Consider the following 20,420-nt stretch of genomic DNA (forward strand, 5'->3'; position numbering starts at 1 on the left):
GCTCTGTCCCATCGCCCCCCTGACAGAATCATATTGATATATTCTGCCGATTATTCCATCACTGACCACCATTGAGATCTGCAGAACATTGCTCCGTCCCATCTCCCTCCTAACAGATACATATTGATACATTCTGCAGATTATTCCTTTCCTGACCTCACTAGAGATCTGCAGAACATTGCAGTGGCCCATCTCCCCCATGAGAGATACATATCGATTTATTCTCAGAGCATTGCTCCATCCCATCTGCCCCATGACAGATCTATATTGATATATTCTGCAGATTATTTCTGGTCTCTCTCTGGAAATCCGCAGAACATTGCGCCTCATTTTTTGCTGAGTGATAAGCTCCTCAGTGTCCCCTTGTGTTACCTTTCTTCAGTATGGGGCATCGGGGGCACTCATTGACGATCTGGACACTCATGGTTTTGCCGGCTTCTTGAATGGTCAGGCCTTCGGTCTTGTAGGTCTGGATGATGTTGATACTGGCGAGCAGAGTGCGCTCCACCTCTCCTTTGGTCAGAGACTTCACTGTCCCGGTCAAAACTAGGGGGTGGAGGACAGGTGATGGTCAGCTCCATGGGTTCGGAGTATATTTGCCTTTTCTAGCATGAATAAACCCTGTAATTTGTCTAATATGTGTATTTCCTATGATCATCAGCTCCATCTATTGGTCATAATGTGGTATTTTCCTGACTGGGGCATTTCAAAAACATACCCTATTATGGCCACTAGCTGGACCTGATGATCATTCTCATATGATTGTATGGCATGCACATGTTCCCACTGGTTCAATCCCCAATATACATCCAATAGAGCACCGATAAGGTGGAAAGGGAGTGTCCCAGCATAATTAGAGGACTGGAAATCTTGCATTGTATCTAAAGCCAGTAGTTAGAACCCAAGTCCATTTTTTTGTGTCATGTTGGGGAACTTTCCTGTCACTTCCTGCTCTTTAGACCCAACAGGATGTGAGAGGAAAGCTCTCCAAACCTTGAGAGGATTACCAAAAAGAGGTAATTCTCTCATTGGACAGCTGTCGCCGGAACAAGTGTCCCCATTGGATGATTTCCTGTTACCTCCTGTTCTGGTGACACCAGGACAAATGCAAGTGGTGAATCTCCCTGGTGGGGGACACAGACAGCAATAAAAACCTGACAGGGGTTCTAGCCCTATATATCTAATAACTGACCATCATTGAGTGTATCCACAGGGTACTATTCTTTTGGGGTGGGAGATCAAGGACAGGATACCTTGACGAGAATTATTCTATAGTGATAGATGACGTAGGTTGTTCCTATAGGTTAAACATTTTATTCTCTGCGTTTCCTTCTCCCCTTTTATCTCATTCTCTCCCCCCCACATTTACTTTGCTAGCCATGATCATCCTGGAGGGGGGTAAACCAGGGCCATCGAGATGACCACCCTTGGATTGTCTCCTCTAGTTCCCCTATACACTCCCCTATGAGGATGGACATCTTGGTCCTGGACAACCCATCCATCTTCTTAAATGAGATTGTGCTGCGGAAGGATATCTTGGCTCTGGACGAGGAACCTTCTACCCATCTATGTTGCTAAATGAAATTGTGTTGAGGATAGACATCCTGGCCCGTGACAAGGATACTTTTATCCCCCCCCACACACCTTCCTAAATGAGATTGCGCTGAGGATGGACATCTTAGTCCTGGACAAGGAACCTTCTAGCCATCTGCTTTCTTAAAAGAGATTGTGCTGAGGGTGGACGTCTTGTCCTATACAAAGAACCTTCTACTCACCCATCTTCCTCAATGAGATTGCACTGGGTGGACATCTTGTCCATAGACAAGGAACCTTCTAGCCATCCAGCTTTCTGAATAGGACCACAATGAGGATGGACATCTTGGCCCTTGACAAGATACTGTACCTACCCATCAACCTCCTAAATGAGATTATGTTGAGGATGAACATCTTGTCCCTAAACAAGTAACCTTCTACCCATCAACCTTCTTGAATGAGCTTATGCTAAGGATGGAAATCTTGGTCCTGGACAAGGAACCCTCCACCCACCCACTTTCCTAAATTAAATTGTGCTGAGAATTGACATTTTGGTCCTGGAAAATGAACCCTCCACCCACCCGCTTTCCTAAATGAGATTGCGTTGGGGATAGACATCCAGGACTGGGACATGTATCCTTTTTACCTCCACCTTCCTAAATGAGATTGTGCTTAGGATGGATATCTTGGCCCTAGATAAGTAACCTTCTAACCACCCATCTTCCTCAATGAGATTGCGCTGGGATAGGTAATTAGTCCATGGACAAGGAACCTTCTGCTCACCCATCTATTTAAATGAGATTGCACTGAGGAAGGACATCTTGTGCCTGGACAATGCAATTTCTACCCACCCACCTTATTAAATGCGATTACACTAAGGATGAACACCTTGGCCCTTGACAAGAAACCTTCTACCCACCCACTTGAATTATATCACACTGAGGATGGACATCTTGGCCCTGAACAAAATACCTGCCCAACTGCCTTCCTAAATGAGATTAAGCTGAGGATGGACATCTTGGTCATGAACAAGAAACCCTTCACCTACCCACTTTCCTAAATGAGTTTTCGCTGAGGATGGACATTTTGGTCCTAGACAAAGAACCAGTCACCTACCCACTTTCCTAAATGAGATCGTGCTGAGGATGGACATCTTGGTCATGGACAAGTAACACTCCACCCACCCACTTTCCTAAATAAGATTGTGCTGAGGATGGACATCCTGGCCCTAGATACGGAACTTTCAACCCACCCATCTTCCTCAATGCGATTGCCCTGGGGTGGACATTTTGTCCATTGACAAGAAACCTTCTACCCACCCAACGTTCTAAATGAGATTGCACTGAGGATGGACATCTTATGCCTGGACAAATAAGCTTCTACCCACCCACCTTACTAAATGTGATCATACTGAGGATGAACATCTTGGCCCTGGATAAGAAACCTTCTACCCACCCACCTTGCTGAATGAGATCGCACTTAGGATGGACATCTTGTCACTGGACAAGGAACCTTCTATCCACCCACCTTTCTGAGTGAGATTTGGGGATCAATCTACCTTTTCAGATGGATAATGGAAGCTTTGGCCAAGCCTACCAGAATACCCGCCTCCTGAAATTCCTTACCGAACTGGTTGGCGCAGTAGTGGGCTCCCAAAGTTCCTGTCTTCCGACACTTCTCCGGGCACTTGGCAGGTGAACCTAAAATTATCCAAAAGATTAACAACATTGTATAGTGAGACTAAAAATACCTGGTCAGGTCTTAGATTTCAATGATAGATTTAAAGACTTGTCCCTGGTTCATCCACCCAAACCATTTTTTGTTTTTTTGGAGTATTAAAAACCATGTTAGTCTCTCAAGGACTCTATTGGTGAGGTCTCTGAGTTACCAAGTTTGCATATCTGTTGTGAGGTGAGTTTCAGAACCTGCACACCTGTTGTCTTCATCAAGAGGAATTACCACCATACCTATGCTTAGTTCCCGGGTCTATATATCTGCTGTGCCCAATATGAGGGTACCGACCATCCCTGTGCTTAGTTCCCGGGTCTGTATAGCTGCTCTGCCCATTATGAGGGGGTTCCCATCATCTCTCTGCTAAGTTCTCAGGTCTGCACACCTGCTGTTCTCAATATGAGTGTTCCTACCATCCCTGATGATTTTTTTTTGAAATCTTGTATATGAAGAACATAAGAAAACAATCTGGAAAAACACCCAATACCAGGTGGAGGAACAAGAACACTACAAGGTGAACAGAAACACACAATCTCAGGAGTACTGAATATATCCCAAGGTGGGTGAAAACACTAACAGGTGTCAGAGTATAAACACCCTAGGGAACACACCCACCTAAGGAACAAAAACACTGTCAGGTGGACAAGAACACCCAAAGCTCCCAGGTAGAAATGCAAGAGCAACCTACGATATGCAGGAACACCTTAACCTCCCAGAGGGGGCATCGAGAACATCACTGAATAGGCAGGAACATCCGCGTATACCTAGATGAGGGACATGGATTACCACAAAGTGAGCAGAATCACTGAACACTCGATGAGTGCATCAATAATGCCCCAAGGTGAGTGGTAACACCATAAACTCCAAAGTGAAGGTGCTGGAACAACCCAAGGTGGGCAGAAGCATAATCATTAAAAAGTCAAATAGAGATCTTACTGTAGAAATCCTCAAAAGATCCTAAAATTGAGATAACTATTTTACTAGCCTCCACCTACAATTTAATTATTGGTTTGGGTGGATCGAACCAATAATCTTAAAGTTCAGCCCAGAGATGTTAGCTCATCAGTCACCTGCAGGAGCTGGCAAATTGTCACGTTTCGGTTTCGCCGTGGTGGCCAGTTTGGCAGCCTTGGTGGGTTTGGGTTTCGGGGTGGGCTTAGCCGTGGCTGGCTTTGAGCTGGGCTTGGGCGTGGTTGGTTTCGGGGTGGGCTTAGGCGTGGAGGGCTTTGAGCTGGGCTTGGGCGTGGTTGGTTTTGGGGTGGGCTTAGGCGTGGAGGGCTTTGAGCTTGGCTTGGTTGTGGTTGGTTTCGGGGTGGGCTTGACTGCAGCTTTGGGGGTAGGTTTGGGTTTAGCTGGTGGTTTAGTTCCATCTGGGCGGCTCACTGTGCCCACACTAGTTGCTTTGGTTTTTGATTCGGGGTCCATCTTTGGGACTTCGGATGCATCCTTCATTCTGTAGGTGATATCAAATCCACCCGCCGTTATGCTGAGGTCAGATACGAACTGCACCAGCATCTCATTGCCTTCGGAATAGACTGTGCTGAAAAAAAATAAAAATATCAAGGAACCATTGAAAGGGTCAGTCCATCAAAACCTCATACTTCACTTCTGGCTAACTGGAGAGTAGGCTCACCAACTGGAATCTAGGATCCTCTGAAGATAACAGTGTGGACACCTCTGTACCCAAATTCTCAGCTCCACCCACTGTTTTACTTCTTCCGCTGTACAGCACTGTGGTATTTGTAGTGCTGGTACAAAGTATGTAGCGCCCAGGGTGAACGTGCCAAAGGACCATCCCCCCCAAAGTCTATAAGCATTATGTGTCACCAAAAAAATTCAAGGGGGCTATAGGATTGCTGCCCCGGGGCTCTGCACTAGAGATACCACTGGCTGTCAGACTGTCATTGTGCAGTGTTTGCTTACCGCCCCCCATGTTCTTTGCTGGATGGACACTGCACAGTGGCAATCCGGCACTCCCCGACCCAGGACATCTGCAGTGCCAGGAGGAGGAGCTGAGGGTGGGGGAGAGAGCACAGCCCATCCCTCCTCCCAGCTCTCCCCTCCTTTCTAGGTCTGGCTTGTCTCCTCCAGCGCTAAGCTGACAGGGGTAATGAAGCTACCATCACTACTACTGGCAGCTTGTAGATAGGAACTCTCCATGTGGTGCCCCCCTCCCACTTCATATGATACCATCACGCCCAGGGCAGCTGCCCCTCCCACCCACCCCTTGCCCCGGACCTGGGTATATGTCAGAGCTATATAAATATGCAATAATAATAGTGTGTGACTGTGGGGGAGGGGACATTAGAGTGTAAGCTCCTCTGGTACAAAGACTGATGTGACTGTGGGGGGGGGCATTAGAGTGTAAGCCCCTGTGATGCAGAGACTGATGGGACTGGCTCAGTGTTCTATGAACAACACTGCGGTATATGTCAGAGCTATATAAATGTATAATGATAGTGTGTGACTGTGACATTAGAGTGTAAGCTCCTCTGGTACAGAGACTGATGTGACTGTGGGGGAGGGGACATTAGAGTGTAAGCTCCTCTGGTACAGATACTGATGGGACTGTGGGGGAGGGGACATTAGAGTGTAAGCTCCTCTGGTACAGAGACTGATGGGACTGTGGGGGAGGGGACATTAAAGTGTAAGCTCCTCTATATGTAACCACTGCACTCACTTTGGTACGGTGTCTCCGCAGTATTTTCCGATCTCATGGTTGTTGTCTGTCTGTCCTCCGTTGAACACGGCCAGGTAATCGTAGCGGCAGTAACTGTCGTCTTCAACATCAAACTTTCCAAATGAGAGCTCGATCACCTGGCAAATAAAATACATTGGGGAGTATTTATATATTTTTAAAAAATATATTCACCCAGTGAAAGCGCATGTACCTGAGTTCCCCGTGAATTAGGTACCCCCCTCCCCCCCAAATGTTATTAGGCTTTTTCTTGTGCTAGTTGAATATGTACTGGCATCTAGTATCCAAATTCTGTATTTAAACAAGAAAATACCACATTTGGACACTAGATGGGGCTAAGTCAGGGGTGGGCAAACTTTTTGACTTGAGGGCCGCAATGGGTTCATATATTGGACCCGGGGGCCGGACCAAGAGTAGATGAATGATGTGTATGTGTCATCCATAGTAAGTATAGTAATATTCCCCCATAGTAAGCATAGTAATTAATCCCCCATAGTAATTAATCCCCCATATAGTAATTCATCCCCCATATAGTAATTCATCCCCCATATAGTAATTCATCCCCCATAGTAATTCATCCCCCATATAGTAATTCGTCCCCCATATAGTAATTCGTCCCCCATATAGTAATTCGTCCCCCATAGTAATTCATCCCCCCTATAGTAATTCATCCCCCATAGTAATTCATCCCCCATATAGTAATTCATCCCCCATAGTAATTCATCCCCCACATAGTAATTCATCCCCCACATAGTAATTCATCCCCCATATTAATTCATCCCCCATATTAATTCATCCCCCATATAGTAATTCATCCCCCATATAGTAAGTCCTCCATATAGTAATTCATTCCCCATATAGTAAGTCCTCCATATAGTAATTCATTCCCCATATAGTAAGTCCCCCATATAGTAATTCATTCCCCATATAGTAAGTCCTCCATATAGTAATTCATTCCCCATATAGTAAGTCCCCCATATAGTAATTCATTCCCCATATAGTAAGTCCCCCATATAGTAATTCATTCCCCATATAGTAAGTCCTCCATATAGTAATTAATTCCCCATATAGTAAGTCCCCCATATAGTAATTCATCCCCCATATAGTAAGTCCCCCATATAGTAATTCATCCCCCATATAGTAAGTCCTCCATATAGTAATTCATTCCCCATATAGTAAGTCCCCCATATAGTAATTCATTCCCCATATAGTAAGTCCCCCCTATAGTAATTCATCCCCCATATAGTAAGTCCCCCATATAGTAAGTCCCCCCCCTGTGTCAATTCACTTACCTTTGGTCCGCGCGTTCCTCTCGTATTCCCGCGCCGTTCTGGTCTTCAGGGAGGACTGTGAGAGGAGTTCGTCACGCTGCCCCGCCTACATCCTGGCTGCCCCGCCTACATCCTGACAGCTGCAGAGTCCTGACGTCCGAGAGGAGGGAGGGGGGCGGCCATCCGAGAGGGGGGGCGGCCATCCGAGAGGAGAGGAGGGGAGAGGAGGGAGGGGAGCGGGCGCCCGGCACACAGGAGAGCCGCATCTAAATTTGTAAAGAGCCGCGGCTTGCCGACCACTGGCCTTGCGGGAGCCTAGCTCCGCGGGCCGGATTAAAAGGTCCGCCGGGCCGTATACGGCCCGCGGGCCGTAGTTTGCCCATTGCTGGGCTAAGTAATATAAGAGTTTCATATAAAACTTAGTGCCATCTATTGGCCAAATGTAGTATTTTCCGTTTTAAATCAATGATGTACGTTTGACCAGCACAGGTTCACCGGGCAAATTGCTATGCAAGTTTTTGTTATAAATACAACCCTCACAGTACAGATAATACCAGCGAAGATCAGTTTATGGGGTCAGAGATAATCACTTACCTGGTGTTTCGGGGCAAGGATATGCCAGGAGCAGCTGACACCGCTGGGGTAATTAGTCTTGGGCCAGCTTGGGCTTGTTATACTTCCCTGAGGTTTCTCCAGCTTCCCTCCACAGAAGAGGTTTTCTAATCCGACAAAGAGAGTTATTACCATTGTAGAAAAATCAGAGTAATAAATATTACAATATATATCTGTGCGTGTCACAAAATGGTACGGAATTGCTACTCCGGTGTCACCGGCTCACCATTAAGCGCTGGTGCTCCTGCCGCGTACCAGGCTAGGAAGCCGCGTCCTCCGGTCTCCTCATCCGATCCCATCTCCAGCATCATCTGGGGTCCGGTAGACATAATGGTGCCGGGTCGGAAGGTTCCACAGACTCGTGCCAGCCTCTGGGAATTCTCGCTGTGCCCGTTGTAGATGTTGAGGTAGTCGTACCTACAGCTGGGGTCCGCCTCCATATCCAGAAGTCGGAATGACAGGATCACAATGTGACCATCGGGAACCTGGCAGAACCAAAGGCGGCACTTAAAGGGTAACTCCTCTCTGATTAAAAACCAATAACAGTCCTGTGTCCAGCTATGCATCTGCATCCATCTCTTTACTGTGGGGTCTGTTTATAAAACATTTGCTGTGTGATTGTTTTGCATTCCCACAACCAGGGGCGGACTGACAACTCATGGGGCCCCTGTGTCCATGTGGCAATAGGGGATCATGGGGCCCCTGTGTCCTTGCCCAAACTCAAAAAAGCCTATGAAAAAGGTACCAGGGGCATCTCATGGGGCCCCCTACTGACCCCGGGCCCTCGGGCAGTGCCCGAGTTTCCAAATGGTCAGCCTGCCCCTGCCCACAACTATCCTGAATAATCCCCGCTATGTGTCTAATATGTTTTCTTCAGAGATTGTCGGCACCATCTAGTGGCCATAAGGCAGTATTTGCCTGAAATATTACATTATGGCCAGTAGAGGGCGCTGACAATCAGCAATTTTTTTTTCTATAGGTAGACCCCATCATCACACTGTCTGACACTGCAGCTCATGCAAGAGCAGAGCAGGGAAACCCCCATGCTTCTCCCTTCTCTGTCACCCTATACAACAGCCACAGGCAGGAGCATTCAGATTTTTTGGGACTCCCCCAAACAGGGTCATATGAGGGGTGGAGCTTAGCTGGATCACAGGTTGAACTTAAAGCTGGAAGCCGGGCAGATATAAAAGACAATTTAATGTGGCTTTGTAATCCTTAATGCATCATTAAGGGGGTCTATGTATAAAAATGTATACAAATCCACACAATCAGGACAAAAATTGCTGTATTATCTCTAATATGTGTAGGTCCTATATCTGCAGTGCCACCTAATGGCCATAATGTGTTTTTTTTTTTTCCAGAAATACTAAAATAAAAAAAGTTAAAAAAAATAAAAGTATTGTTGCCTTAGATGGCACTGATGGTATAACAACTACACATAATAGAGGAAATACGGCAATTTTCATCCTGAGGTTGCAATTTGGAGGGGGGGACAGAACCTGCAGCAGAGAAAATCAGGTCTCCTGCCCTACTAGACAGTGTTGTGCTGTGTGTCAGAGCTGTGAAAATCTCAGGACTGGATGGACAGAAATAAAACTCTCAGGATCTGGATGAAGAGGCGCACAAGCGTCGTCCTTACCGTGATCTTCCAGGTGCACTTCGTCTTGTGAGGGTAGTAATTCGGGAACCCTTCACTGCCCACATACCCAGAATCCCCTGTGAGTTCTCCTCCGCACAGGAACACGGGCCTGGAGGTGGAAGAAGGGAAGGAAGAGGTGATCAAATCCCGAGTGAAAGTAAAAATCATTTTTTTGGAGGAATTTGAGCGATTTACTCAATCGATTGGAGTCAATGGGGATGGTGACACCAAGGTGGTTTTTGGCAGTTTTTGAAGGTGCGGTGGGCTTTAAATTTGTGTTTATTTTTATTACCAATTTTTACAACTGAAATTTAAAACAATTCGTCTTTGTGTCATGAAAGTAACTAATTCTAGGTGCAGTATGAGTTGGGTTGTCAATACGGTTTGGGTTGGGGTCAGCAGAATTTGAGGTTGGGGGTTACAGTTGTCATTATTCAATAACAAAAACTGTATTAATTATTTATCAGCACCACACTGCCCCCTAGCACAGCACAGCGGTAAAGCAGCGCAACAGCTCTCCGCGAGTGTGAATTCACCCCAGACGGTGACTGGAAAATGTTTCACCGCAACTCCACCTTTGCACACCAGAGGGGGCTGCATACACAGAAAAATTGTTTTAATTTCTTTTTTCTTCCCTTTCTTTCTTTCTTTCTTTCTTTCTCCCCTCCCCCATGCTCCCCCGCTCTTCTCCTTCATTCTCTCCCCCTTTCTTCTATTTTACTCTCTTCCCTCACTTCTACAGGTGAAACTCGAAAAATGAGAATATGGTGCAAAAGTTCATTTATTTCAGTGCAGCAACTTAAAAGGTGAAACTAATATATGAGATAGACTCATTACATGCAAAGCAAGATAGTTCAAGCCGTGATTTGTCATCATTGTGATGATTATGGCTTACAGCTCATGAAAACCCCAAATCCACAATCTCAGAAAATGAGAATATTCCATGCAATCAATAAAACAAGGATTGTACATAGAACAATATCGGACCTCTGAGAAGTATAAGCATTTATATGTACTCAGTACTTGGTTTTGCAGCAATTACTGCCTCAATGCGGCGTGGCATGGAAGCTATCAGCCTGTGGCACTGCTGAGGTGTTATGGAAGACCAGGATGCTTCAATAGCGACTTCAGCTCTTCTGCATTGTTCGGTCTCATGTCTCTCATCTTTCCCTTGGCAATGCCCCATAGATTCTCTATGGGGTTCAGGTCAGGCGAGTTTGCTGGCCAATCAAGCACAGTAATCCCACGGTCATTGAACCAGGTTTTGGTGCTTTTGGCAGTGTGGGCGGAGCCAAGCCCTGCTGGAAAATGAAGTCAGCGTCCCCATAAAGCTCGTCTGCGGAAGGAAACATGAAGTGCTCCAAAATCTCCTGGTAGACGGCTGCGTTGACCCTGGACTTAATGAAGCACAGTGGACCAACACCAGCAGACGACATGGCTCCCCAAATCACCACAGACTGTGGAAACTTCACACTGGACTTCAAGCATCTTGCAGTGTGTGCCTCTCCGTTCTTCCTCCATACTCGGGGTCCTTGGGCCTCTCCATTCTTCCTCCAATCTCGGGTCCTTGGGCCTCTCCATTCTTCCTCCATACTCTGGGTCCTTGTGCCTCTCCATTCTTCCTCCATACTCGGGGTCCTTGTGCCTCTCCATTCTTCCTCCATACTCGGGGGTCCTTGTGCCTCTCCATTCTTCCTCCATACTCGGGGTCCTTGGGCCTCTCCATTCTTCCTCCATACTCGGGGGTCCTTGTGCCTCTCCATTCTTCCTCCGTACTCAGAGTCCTTGTGCCTCTCCATTCTTTCTTCCATACTCGGGGTCCTTGGGCCTCTCCATTCTTCCTCCATACTCGGGGTCCTTGGGCCTCTCCATTCTTCCTCAATACTCGGGGTCCTTGGGCCTCTCCATTCTTCCTCCATACTCGGGGTCCTTGGTTTCCAAATGAGATGCAAAAGTTGTCTCATCAGAAAAGAGGACTTTAGACCACTGAGCAACAGACCAGGTCTGTTTTTCTTTAGCTCAGGTAAGACGCTTCTGACGTTGTTTGTTGTTCAGGAATGGCTTGACAAGAAGAATACGACATTTGCAGTCCATGTCCAGGATCCATCTGTGTGTGGTGGCTCTTGATGCACTGACTCCAGCCTCAGTCCACTCCTTGTGAAAGTCCTCAACACTTTTGAATGGCCTTTTCCTGACAATCCTCTCCAGGCTGCAGTCATCCTTGCGGCTTGTGCACCTTTTTCTTCCACACTTTTCCCTTCCACATAACTTTCTATTAATGTGCTTTGATACAGCACTTTGGGAACATCCAACTTCTTTTGCAATTACCTTCTGAGGCTTTCCCTCCTTATGGAGGGTGTCAGTGATGGTGTCAGGTCAGCAGTCTTTCCCATGATTGTGATTCCTACTGAACCAGACTGAGAGACCATTTAAAGGCTCAGGAACCCTTTGCAGGTGTTATGGTTTAATTATCTGATTAGAGTGGGACACTTTGAGCCGAGAATATTGCACCTTTTCACAAGATTCTCATTTTCTGAGATTGTGGATTTGGGGTTTTCATGAGCTGTAAGCCATAATCATCACAATGATGACAAATCACGGCTTGAACTATCTTGCTTTGCATGTAATGAGTCTCATATATTAGTTTCACCTTTTAAGTTGCTGCACTGAAATAAATGGACTTTTGCACCATATTCTAATTTTTTGATTTTCACCTGTACCTTACTCCTCTTCCTTCATCTCTCCCCATCTATTCTTTCTTTCTGCCCCCCCCCCCCCCTCATTCTTATCATACTCATTATCTTTTACCACAGGGTGGGTCAGGAAGATCTTTACTTTCCTTTCTTCCTTCCTTTCATTTTTCCGTCTTTCTTCTTCTTTTTTTCTTTCTTTTTTTCTTTCTTTCTTTCTTTCTTTTTTCCTTTTTTTCCTTTTTTTCCTTTCTTCCGTTCTTCTTGCTTTCCTTTCTTCCTTCCTTCCTTTCATTCTTCCTTCCTTCCTTCCTTCCTTCCTTCCTTCCTTCCTTCCTTCCTTCCTTCCTTCCTTCCTTCCTTCCTTCCTTCCTTCCTTCCTTTCTTCCTTTCTTTCTTTCTTTCTTTCTTTCTTTCTTTCTTTCTTTCTTTCTTTCTTTCTTTCTTTCTTTCTTTCTTTCTTTCTTTCTTTCTTTCTTTCTTTCTTTCTTTCTTTCTTCCTTTCTTCCTTTCTTTCTTTCTTTCTTTCTTTCTTTCTTCCTTTCTTCCTTTCTTTCTTTCTTTCTTTCTTTCTTTCTTTCTTTCTTTCTTTCTTTCTTTCTTTCTTTCTTTCTTTCTTTCTTTCTTTCTTTCTTTCTTTCTTTCTTTCTTTCTTCCTTCCTTCCTTCCTTCCTTTCATTTTTCCTTATTTCCTTTTTTCTTTCCTTTCTTTCCGTTCTTTCCTTCCTTCCTTCCTTTCTTTCTTTCTTTCTTTCTTTCTTCCTTCCTTCCTTCCTTCCTTCCTTCCTTCCTTTCTTTCTTTCTTTCTTTCTTTCTTCCTTCCTTCCTTCCTTTCAATCTTTCTTCTTTTTCTTTCTTTTCTTTTCTTTTATTTTCCTTTCCTTTCTCCATTTCTTCATTCTTTCCTTTCCTTTCTCCATTTCTTCCTTCTTTCCTTTCCTTTCCTTTCTCCATTTCTTCCTTCTTTCCTTTCCTTTCCTTTCTCCATTTCTTCCTTCTTTCCTTTCCTTTCTCCCTTTCTTCCTTCTTTCCTTTCCTTTCTCCCTTTCTTTCCTTTCCTTTCCTTTCTCCCTTTCTTCCTTCTTTCCTTTCCTTTCCTTTCTCCCTTTCTTCCTTCTTTCCTTTCCTTTCCTTTCTCCCTTTCTTCCTTCTTTCCTTTCCTTTCCTTTCCTTTTTCTCTATCTCTCCCACCCTGAACCCCTGACCTTGCAGCAGACTCCTACAAACCTAAATCCACATAAACAGAGACTCTGACCCGCGTCTCCTTTCCTCTGCTGGATTTATCTGCACAGGAATCACAGAAAATGTTATTCAGCACAGTGGGCAAGGCTGGGAACACGGTTTTCAGATTCAGAAAAGACGATGCTCCCAGGACCCCAGATCTCATCTGATGACTCCGGTATAATGGCTGAGGTGATCTAGTCAGCTATGTCTTCCATTGTAAAAATAGACCTCATAATTTCTCCAGCTTTAAAGGCCAGCCCAAGTCACTGAGCTCAATACACAGATGGGGTTCATATACAGGGTCTGTCTACTAAAAGTAATAAAGATGCACATGTGATCCCCCGTCCTCTCAGAGTTACAGGACTGTAAAGATTTAACAAGGTGACAACACTTTTCAAATGCTGCAATTGTGCCACTGCCCCGCCTCCTCCCAGCTCTTAGAATAACTAGAAAAAATGACCAAACTGGCCACACCCACCAAACTGCCTTCCCTATCTAATTCATCTACATTTCTGCTCCTTCTACATGGATTACAGAGAAGACACTCCCACTGCAAGCCTGATTTCATCTGTCAGCTAGTGTGTGAAATGAAAACAATTTGTGATCTTTGAAAGAATACATGAGAGAAATAAAGGCTGATCTGTGGTCACTGAGCCAGGATTTTTGTGGAGGGAAGATGGGGAGATGAGCAGAGCTGACATCTGGTAACACTTCATGATGGGAATTCCAAACATTGCTGGTTTTACTTTAACCTGTCATTTCCAGATTGTTCTATCTAAATTTATACAGTATATCACATTGTGAAATAGAGATGGGGGGGGGGGGGCACTCAGAGATGATAGAACTTGTTTATATAGCGCTGACATATACTGCAGTGCTGTACAGAGAACACTGAGCCAGTCACATCAGTCTCTGTACCAAAGGAGCTTACACTCTAATGTCCTCTCCCCCACAGTCACATCAGTCTCTGTACCAAAGGAGCTTACGCTCTAATGTCCCCTCCCCCACAGTCACATCAGTCTCTGTACCAAAGGAGCTTACGCTCTAATGTCCCCTCCCCCACAGTTACATCAGTCTCTGTACCAAAGGAGCTTACGCTCTAATGTCCCCTCCCCCACAGTCACATCAGTCTCTGTACCAAAGGAGCTTACGCTCTAATGTCCCCTCCCCCACAGTCACATCAGTCTCTGTACCAAAGGAGCTTACGCTCTAATGTCCCCTCCCCCACAGTCACATCAGTCTCTGTACCAAAGGAGCTTACGCTCTAATGGCCTCCCCCTTTGCCTTCCAATGCACTCCTCATACACCCCCCACTACCTTAATACTCTGTACTCTGAATTCTGAACACTCTGCACCCCCTTGCATCCCCAACACTCTGCACCCCCTGCATCCCCAACACTCTTCACCCCCCCTGCATCCCCAACACTCTGCACCCCCTGCATCCCCAACACTCTGCACCCCCTGCATCCCCAACACTCTGCAACCCCCCTGCATCCCCAACACTCTGCCCCCCCCTGCATCCCCAACACTCTGCCCCCCCCTGCATCCCCAACACTCTGCCCCCCCCTGCATCCCCAACACTCTGCACCCCCCTGCATCCCCAACACTCTGCACCCCCCTGCATCCCCAACACTCTGCACCCCCCCTACATCCCCAACACTCTGCACCCCCCCTGCATCCCCAACACTCTGCACCCCCTATATCCTCAACACTCTGCACCCCCCTGCATCCCCAGCACTCTGCACCCCCCTGTATCCCCAACACTCTGCACCCACCTGCATCCCATACACTCTGCACCCCCTGCATCCCCAACACTCTGCACCCCCCTACATCCCCAACACTCTGCATCCCCAACACTCTGCACCCCCCTGTATCCCCAACACTCTGCACCCCCCTGTATCCCCAACACTCTGCACCCCCCTGTATCTCCAACACTCTGCACCCCCCTGCATCCCCAACACTCTGCACCCCCCTGCATCCCCAACACTCTGTACCCCCCTGTATCCTCAACACTCTGCAACCCCAACACTCTGCACCCCCCGCATCCCCAACACTCTGCACCCCCCGGCATCCCCAACACTCTGTACCCCCCTGTATCCTCAACACTCTGCAACCCCAACACTCTGCACCCCCCTGCATCTCCAACACTCTGCACCCCCCTGCATCCCCAACACTCTGCACCCCCCCTGCATCCCCAACACTCTGCACCCCCCTGCATCCCCAACACTCTGCACCCCCCCTGCATCCCCAACACTCTGCACCCCCCCTGCATCCCCAACACTCTGCACCCCCCCTGCATCCCCAACACTCTGCAACCCCCCTGCATCCCCAACACTCTGCAACCCCCCTGCATCCCCAACACTCAATCAGTGCATATTAAAATCAGTTTTTTTGGGAACATTTGACATGACGCTTCCAATTGTTAGTAACATTGTAAGAAGTCCTGCAGAAGAACTATTTCCCGTGTCCTGGGTCACTTCCACAGCCGGCTGCACATCGAATATTTTTTCTTTTCTCCAGACGACACATTTGGAAAAAAAATAAACAGAAATAAATGAGAGGAAAGAAAAAAAAGTTCCACTCTGAAGTTTCTGGAAATCCAGCATCTCTGCCAGTAGCAAAGCGAGCGCTGCTGGGGAGAAGATTTGGCGTCCGCGCTGAGCGCAGTCAGCTGACCTGGACTACTGCCACTCACTGGAGGTTAGGAGGGCAGCGACTGAGAGGCTGATTGTAATCCTTCCAGTAACCCTTCAATGATCGGTGACCCGGCTCCAGCGCATAAAGGAGGCGAGCGCGGCGAGGGTGATGACGCCAATCCCCCCCCTGCAGCTACTGACCCTTCCAGGGACAATTTGGGGGCTATAAAAAAGCTGGAATGTTGTCATCGATCGATCGGAACGATCACTTTAATTATTCTCTCAACGGAATACATTTTTAGGCGAGGTTCCCGCGTTCCCACGCATCACGTGTAGTGCCGCCCATTCATTTCAGTGATCTGCCCTGCGCTCAATAAATGCGTGAAAGAAGTCCCTGACCCTTGTTTAAAATTACGACACACCAATCCGCATGCAGTGTTGGGAAAGACGAGGCTCTGACCAGCCCTGCCAGTCTGGTGTGTGTAGGATAGGTCTGCTTCAGCCGCCGTACCAGCCACGCCCACGGACGCATTTCGCCCTACCCACCGGGGCTTGGTCACAGAGGTCGCATGGTGCTGCTTGGTATGCGTGTTAACAGATTCCCGGGGGTGCTGCTAACATTTATTGGCCCCGCAGCGTGTTTGGCAAAGGGCAACGCGTTTCTGTGCGTGTTGGGAAAGCGCTCGATCACAAGGTGTGAACCTAACCTAATTCAATCAAAAATGACAGGTCGATCGTATTAGGCCTTGGACAAACTGTGGTGGTGGTGGGGGGTTCTACTCAGACTAACCGCTCTAACCAGCACAGGGGTGGACTGACAACTCATGGGGCCCCCGGGCAATAGGGGATCATGGGGCCCCTGTGTCCTCGCCCACACTCAAACTACACCCAAAAAAGCCTATGAAAGGTACCAGAGGTAACTCATGGGGCCCCCTACTGACCCCAGGCCCTTGGGCAGTGCCCGAGTTCCCAAATGGGCAGTCCGCCCCTGAACCAGCCCTGTGGGTCTGGTGTGCATAGGAAAGGATGTCGTCAGCAGCCACACCAGCCACGCCAACGGACGCGTTTCGCCCTACCCACCAGGGCTTGGTCACAGAGGTCGCATGGTGCTGCTTGGCGCACATGTAAGCAGATGCCCGGGGGTGCTGCTAACATTTATTGACCCCGCAGCGTGTTTGCCAAAGGGCAACGCGTTTCTGTGCGTGTTGGGAAAGCGCTCGATCGCAAGGTGTGAACCTAACCTAATTCAATCAAAAATTGCAGGTCGATCGTATTAGACCTTGGACATACCGTGGTGGTGGTGGGGGGTTCTACTCAGACTAACCGCTCTAACCAGCCCTGTGAGTCTGGTGTGCGTAGGATAGGATGTAGTCCGCCACTGCACCAGCCCCGCCCCTTGACGTGTTTTGCCCTACCCACGAGGGCTTGGTCACAGAGGTCGCATGGTGCTGCTTGGCGCACATGTAAGCAGATGCCCGGGGGTGCTGCTAACATTTATTGACCCCGCAGCGTGTTTGGCAAAGGGCAACGCGTTTCTGTGCGTGTTGGGAAAGCGCTCGATCGCAAGGTGTGAACCTAACCTAATTCAATCAAAAATTGCAGGTCGATCGTATTAGGCCTTGGTCACTGGGGAAACTGTATGTGTGTGTGTGTGTGTGTGGGGAGGGGGTTCTGCTCAGCCTAACCGCTATGAACAGCCCTGTGAATCTGGTGTGTGTAGGATAGGATGGCCTCAGCTGCCACTCCTGCTGATGCGTTTCGCCCTACCCACCGGGGCTTGGTCACAGAGGTCGCATGGTGCTGCATTTTGCCTTGGTCACCAAGAAAACTGTAGGGGGGAGGGGGCGGTTTCTGCTCAGTGTTTTCTTTATTCAAAACTAATTAAAAAAATATAATAGAAAAGTTACTTTTTGCCTTTAGATGTATTAACTTTAACACAACCTTTTACCACCTTATGGCCACTAGATGGAGCAGAGGAGCGTACTTATTCTCTATGGTACTCAGTGCCATCTAGTGACGATAAAGCAGAATTCTCCCCATTTGCACTGTTTATCAATGAATAACATTCGATCTGCAGAGAATATAGCCTGAGAACATTCGATTTGCCCCATTCACACAAAACAAACATGCAATTTCAATACATAGGCAGCTATGCCACCCTAAGGAGTTGACTTTTCCTAGCTATCTGTCCTCTGAAATGGCATGTAAATGTTGTTCTCTGTGAAGGGGGGCAAACTCAACTGTTATTCATGGAGTGGTGTAGAAAAATACCCCATTACTGCCGCAAGAGCTGACGATTATAGGAAATCGGTAAATAAATTTAATTTACTAATATAAAAGATAGTGAGCGCTCTCATAAATATCAGCAGCTAGAACACTTAGGGCAACCACAATGCCTCAAAAATATCAATATAATCTTAAAACAACATAGTGCAGCGCTTAGCAAGGTGAAAAAGTCAATAGAGTAATAATCGAGCATCCACAGTAATTCACTGGAGAAATACGAATTCCCACGACATCCACTCTGTCAGATAACAGAAATGCGCACTCACCAGAAACGCATGGAATATGCGCATGTGTGATCATGCATCACAGGCAGTGGGTACATCAGAGGTTAGGCAGCAGGCATCTCCCTCACGGTGGATCATGACAGACTTGTTAATCTGGTCCAGGGGTCCCCTTAAGGTCAGCCAGGTGTTCCATACAAAAAACCTCCTCTCAGGATGGCAAAGTGCTTTCTCTGTGGGGATGAAAGCTCCAAGAAGGAGCCCCAGAAAACAGATGCCAGAGATAGTGTAGTATTTCCAGAAAAGTAATCTTTATTCATGTAAACAGGTCAGTGTGCATACTAAACATCCGGTAAAAATAAAGATATGCAGCAGTACTGACCCCAGTAATGTTGACCGCCGGGCTTCCTCGTGGCTCCGGCGGTGGAATGACGTCACGCTCTGCACAGCTCCTCCTTAGGCCTTTCGTGCTCAGGCACATCATCAGAGGGGAGGCTGTACAGAAGCGTGACCGACGTCTGCGTTAAAAATAAGGAAATCGGCACATGCGCAGTTAGCCGCGGCCATTTTCCCGAAGAAAGCGGGTACTGCGCATGCGCGAACACGGCAGCGCCATTTTGCCGTGGATCCGCGATCTATCACATAACAGGGAGGAGACAGAGAGGTCTCCTTACACAGATTCCTAATACCGATTACGGACAATGCCACAGACCCCAGGGACTTACTGCAAGTGCTATATATATAAATAAAGTGACAGTGCAAAAATTACTGCTAGCGACCGTGCATATGATAATCCATGGGGTACAAAGATCCCCTCAGTGAGTGGCATAAAATTGTAATAACGGACCACGGCAAGATGAAGGCTTATAAGTATGTAAATATCACAAAATAAAATCATAAAGAAACGTTGAATAAAAGCACACATCAAATAAAGAGATAAACCTTAGCAGTAAATAGCATATACGATATTGTACTGGCAGACTGTATCAAGGTGAGTATTAAAAATAAATGCCCCCAGAACACATAATAAAAAATTATTATAGAGCAAACAGAGTAAAAAGAGATAAAAAGCCAAAAAGGCTCTAAAGACAAATCATATAAGAATTATAAAATCTTTTTAGAAATTAACATGATCCTTCCTCTACCCGCATTGGGTATTCTCTGTGAGATTAAGAAAAGGAGGGTGTAAAGGCACAAGGTATCTTTAACCTTAGTGGTATTAATCTCACAGAGAAAGAGCTTCATTTGCTTGATAAGGGATTGAAATATGCCCCATCCAAAAATTTGAACAAATTTGAGACCTATATGGATATACATAAGTTTGCACGACAATTATCCCTGAAAAGGTATTTTGCAAACAATCCTATTACTCAAAATGCTTCGATTGATAGGTACACCCATTCCAACCTACATAATGCGTCTACATACAACCCTCCTCCGCAAACTCACACGTACGTGAATATATTTAGAGACAAGGTCCTGAAAGAACTAAAAGAAATACCATATAAAAGATCGTTTGACAGATCGGGTGATGCAATAGCTATTAAATCATTACTGGAAAGAAATAATTTGGTCATAAGACCAGCTGACAAGGGTGGTGGTGTGGTGGTTCTCAACAAGGAGGACTACATCAACGAGGTCAATCACATTTTGAGTGACCATACCACTTATGCCCGTTTGCCTAAAGATCCCAAAGTAGAATATAAGCGTTCTCTTAAGACTATCATCAATAAGGGGTATGAAGAAGGGATTTTGAATAAAAAAGAAAAGGCCTTCTTATGCCCAACAGCACCCAAATTACCAGTCCTATACATATTGCCGAAGGTCCATAAAGACCCTATAAAACCACCAGGAAGGCCAATAATAAGTGGTATTG

At 46.7% G+C, this 20,420-nt stretch overlaps 1 protein-coding gene across 1 annotated transcript in view; it reads right to left on the reverse strand.

Moving 5' to 3' along the window:
* Positions 1-20,420, reverse strand: part of LOC149441786 (procollagen C-endopeptidase enhancer 2-like) — a 41,088-nt gene that overhangs the window by 4,220 nt on the left and 16,448 nt on the right. Inside the window, exons 2-8 of the mRNA XM_089656887.1 lie at positions 9,488-9,596; positions 8,072-8,330; positions 7,828-7,952; positions 5,945-6,081; positions 4,335-4,804; positions 3,159-3,233; positions 373-546 (exon numbers count right to left, since the gene is read on the reverse strand). Coding sequence (XP_089513013.1) covers positions 373-546; positions 3,159-3,233; positions 4,335-4,804; positions 5,945-6,081; positions 7,828-7,952; positions 8,072-8,330; positions 9,488-9,596 — 1,349 coding nt within the window. The remainder of the gene's footprint in view (positions 1-372; positions 547-3,158; positions 3,234-4,334; positions 4,805-5,944; positions 6,082-7,827; positions 7,953-8,071; positions 8,331-9,487; positions 9,597-20,420) is intronic.

The sequence above is a fragment of the Staurois parvus genome, unplaced genomic scaffold, assembly GCF_062004578.1.
Source record: "Staurois parvus isolate SC_StPar_1 unplaced genomic scaffold, SC_StPar_1.0 ptg000947l, whole genome shotgun sequence".
Classification (NCBI taxonomy): Eukaryota; Metazoa; Chordata; class Amphibia; order Anura; family Ranidae; genus Staurois; species Staurois parvus.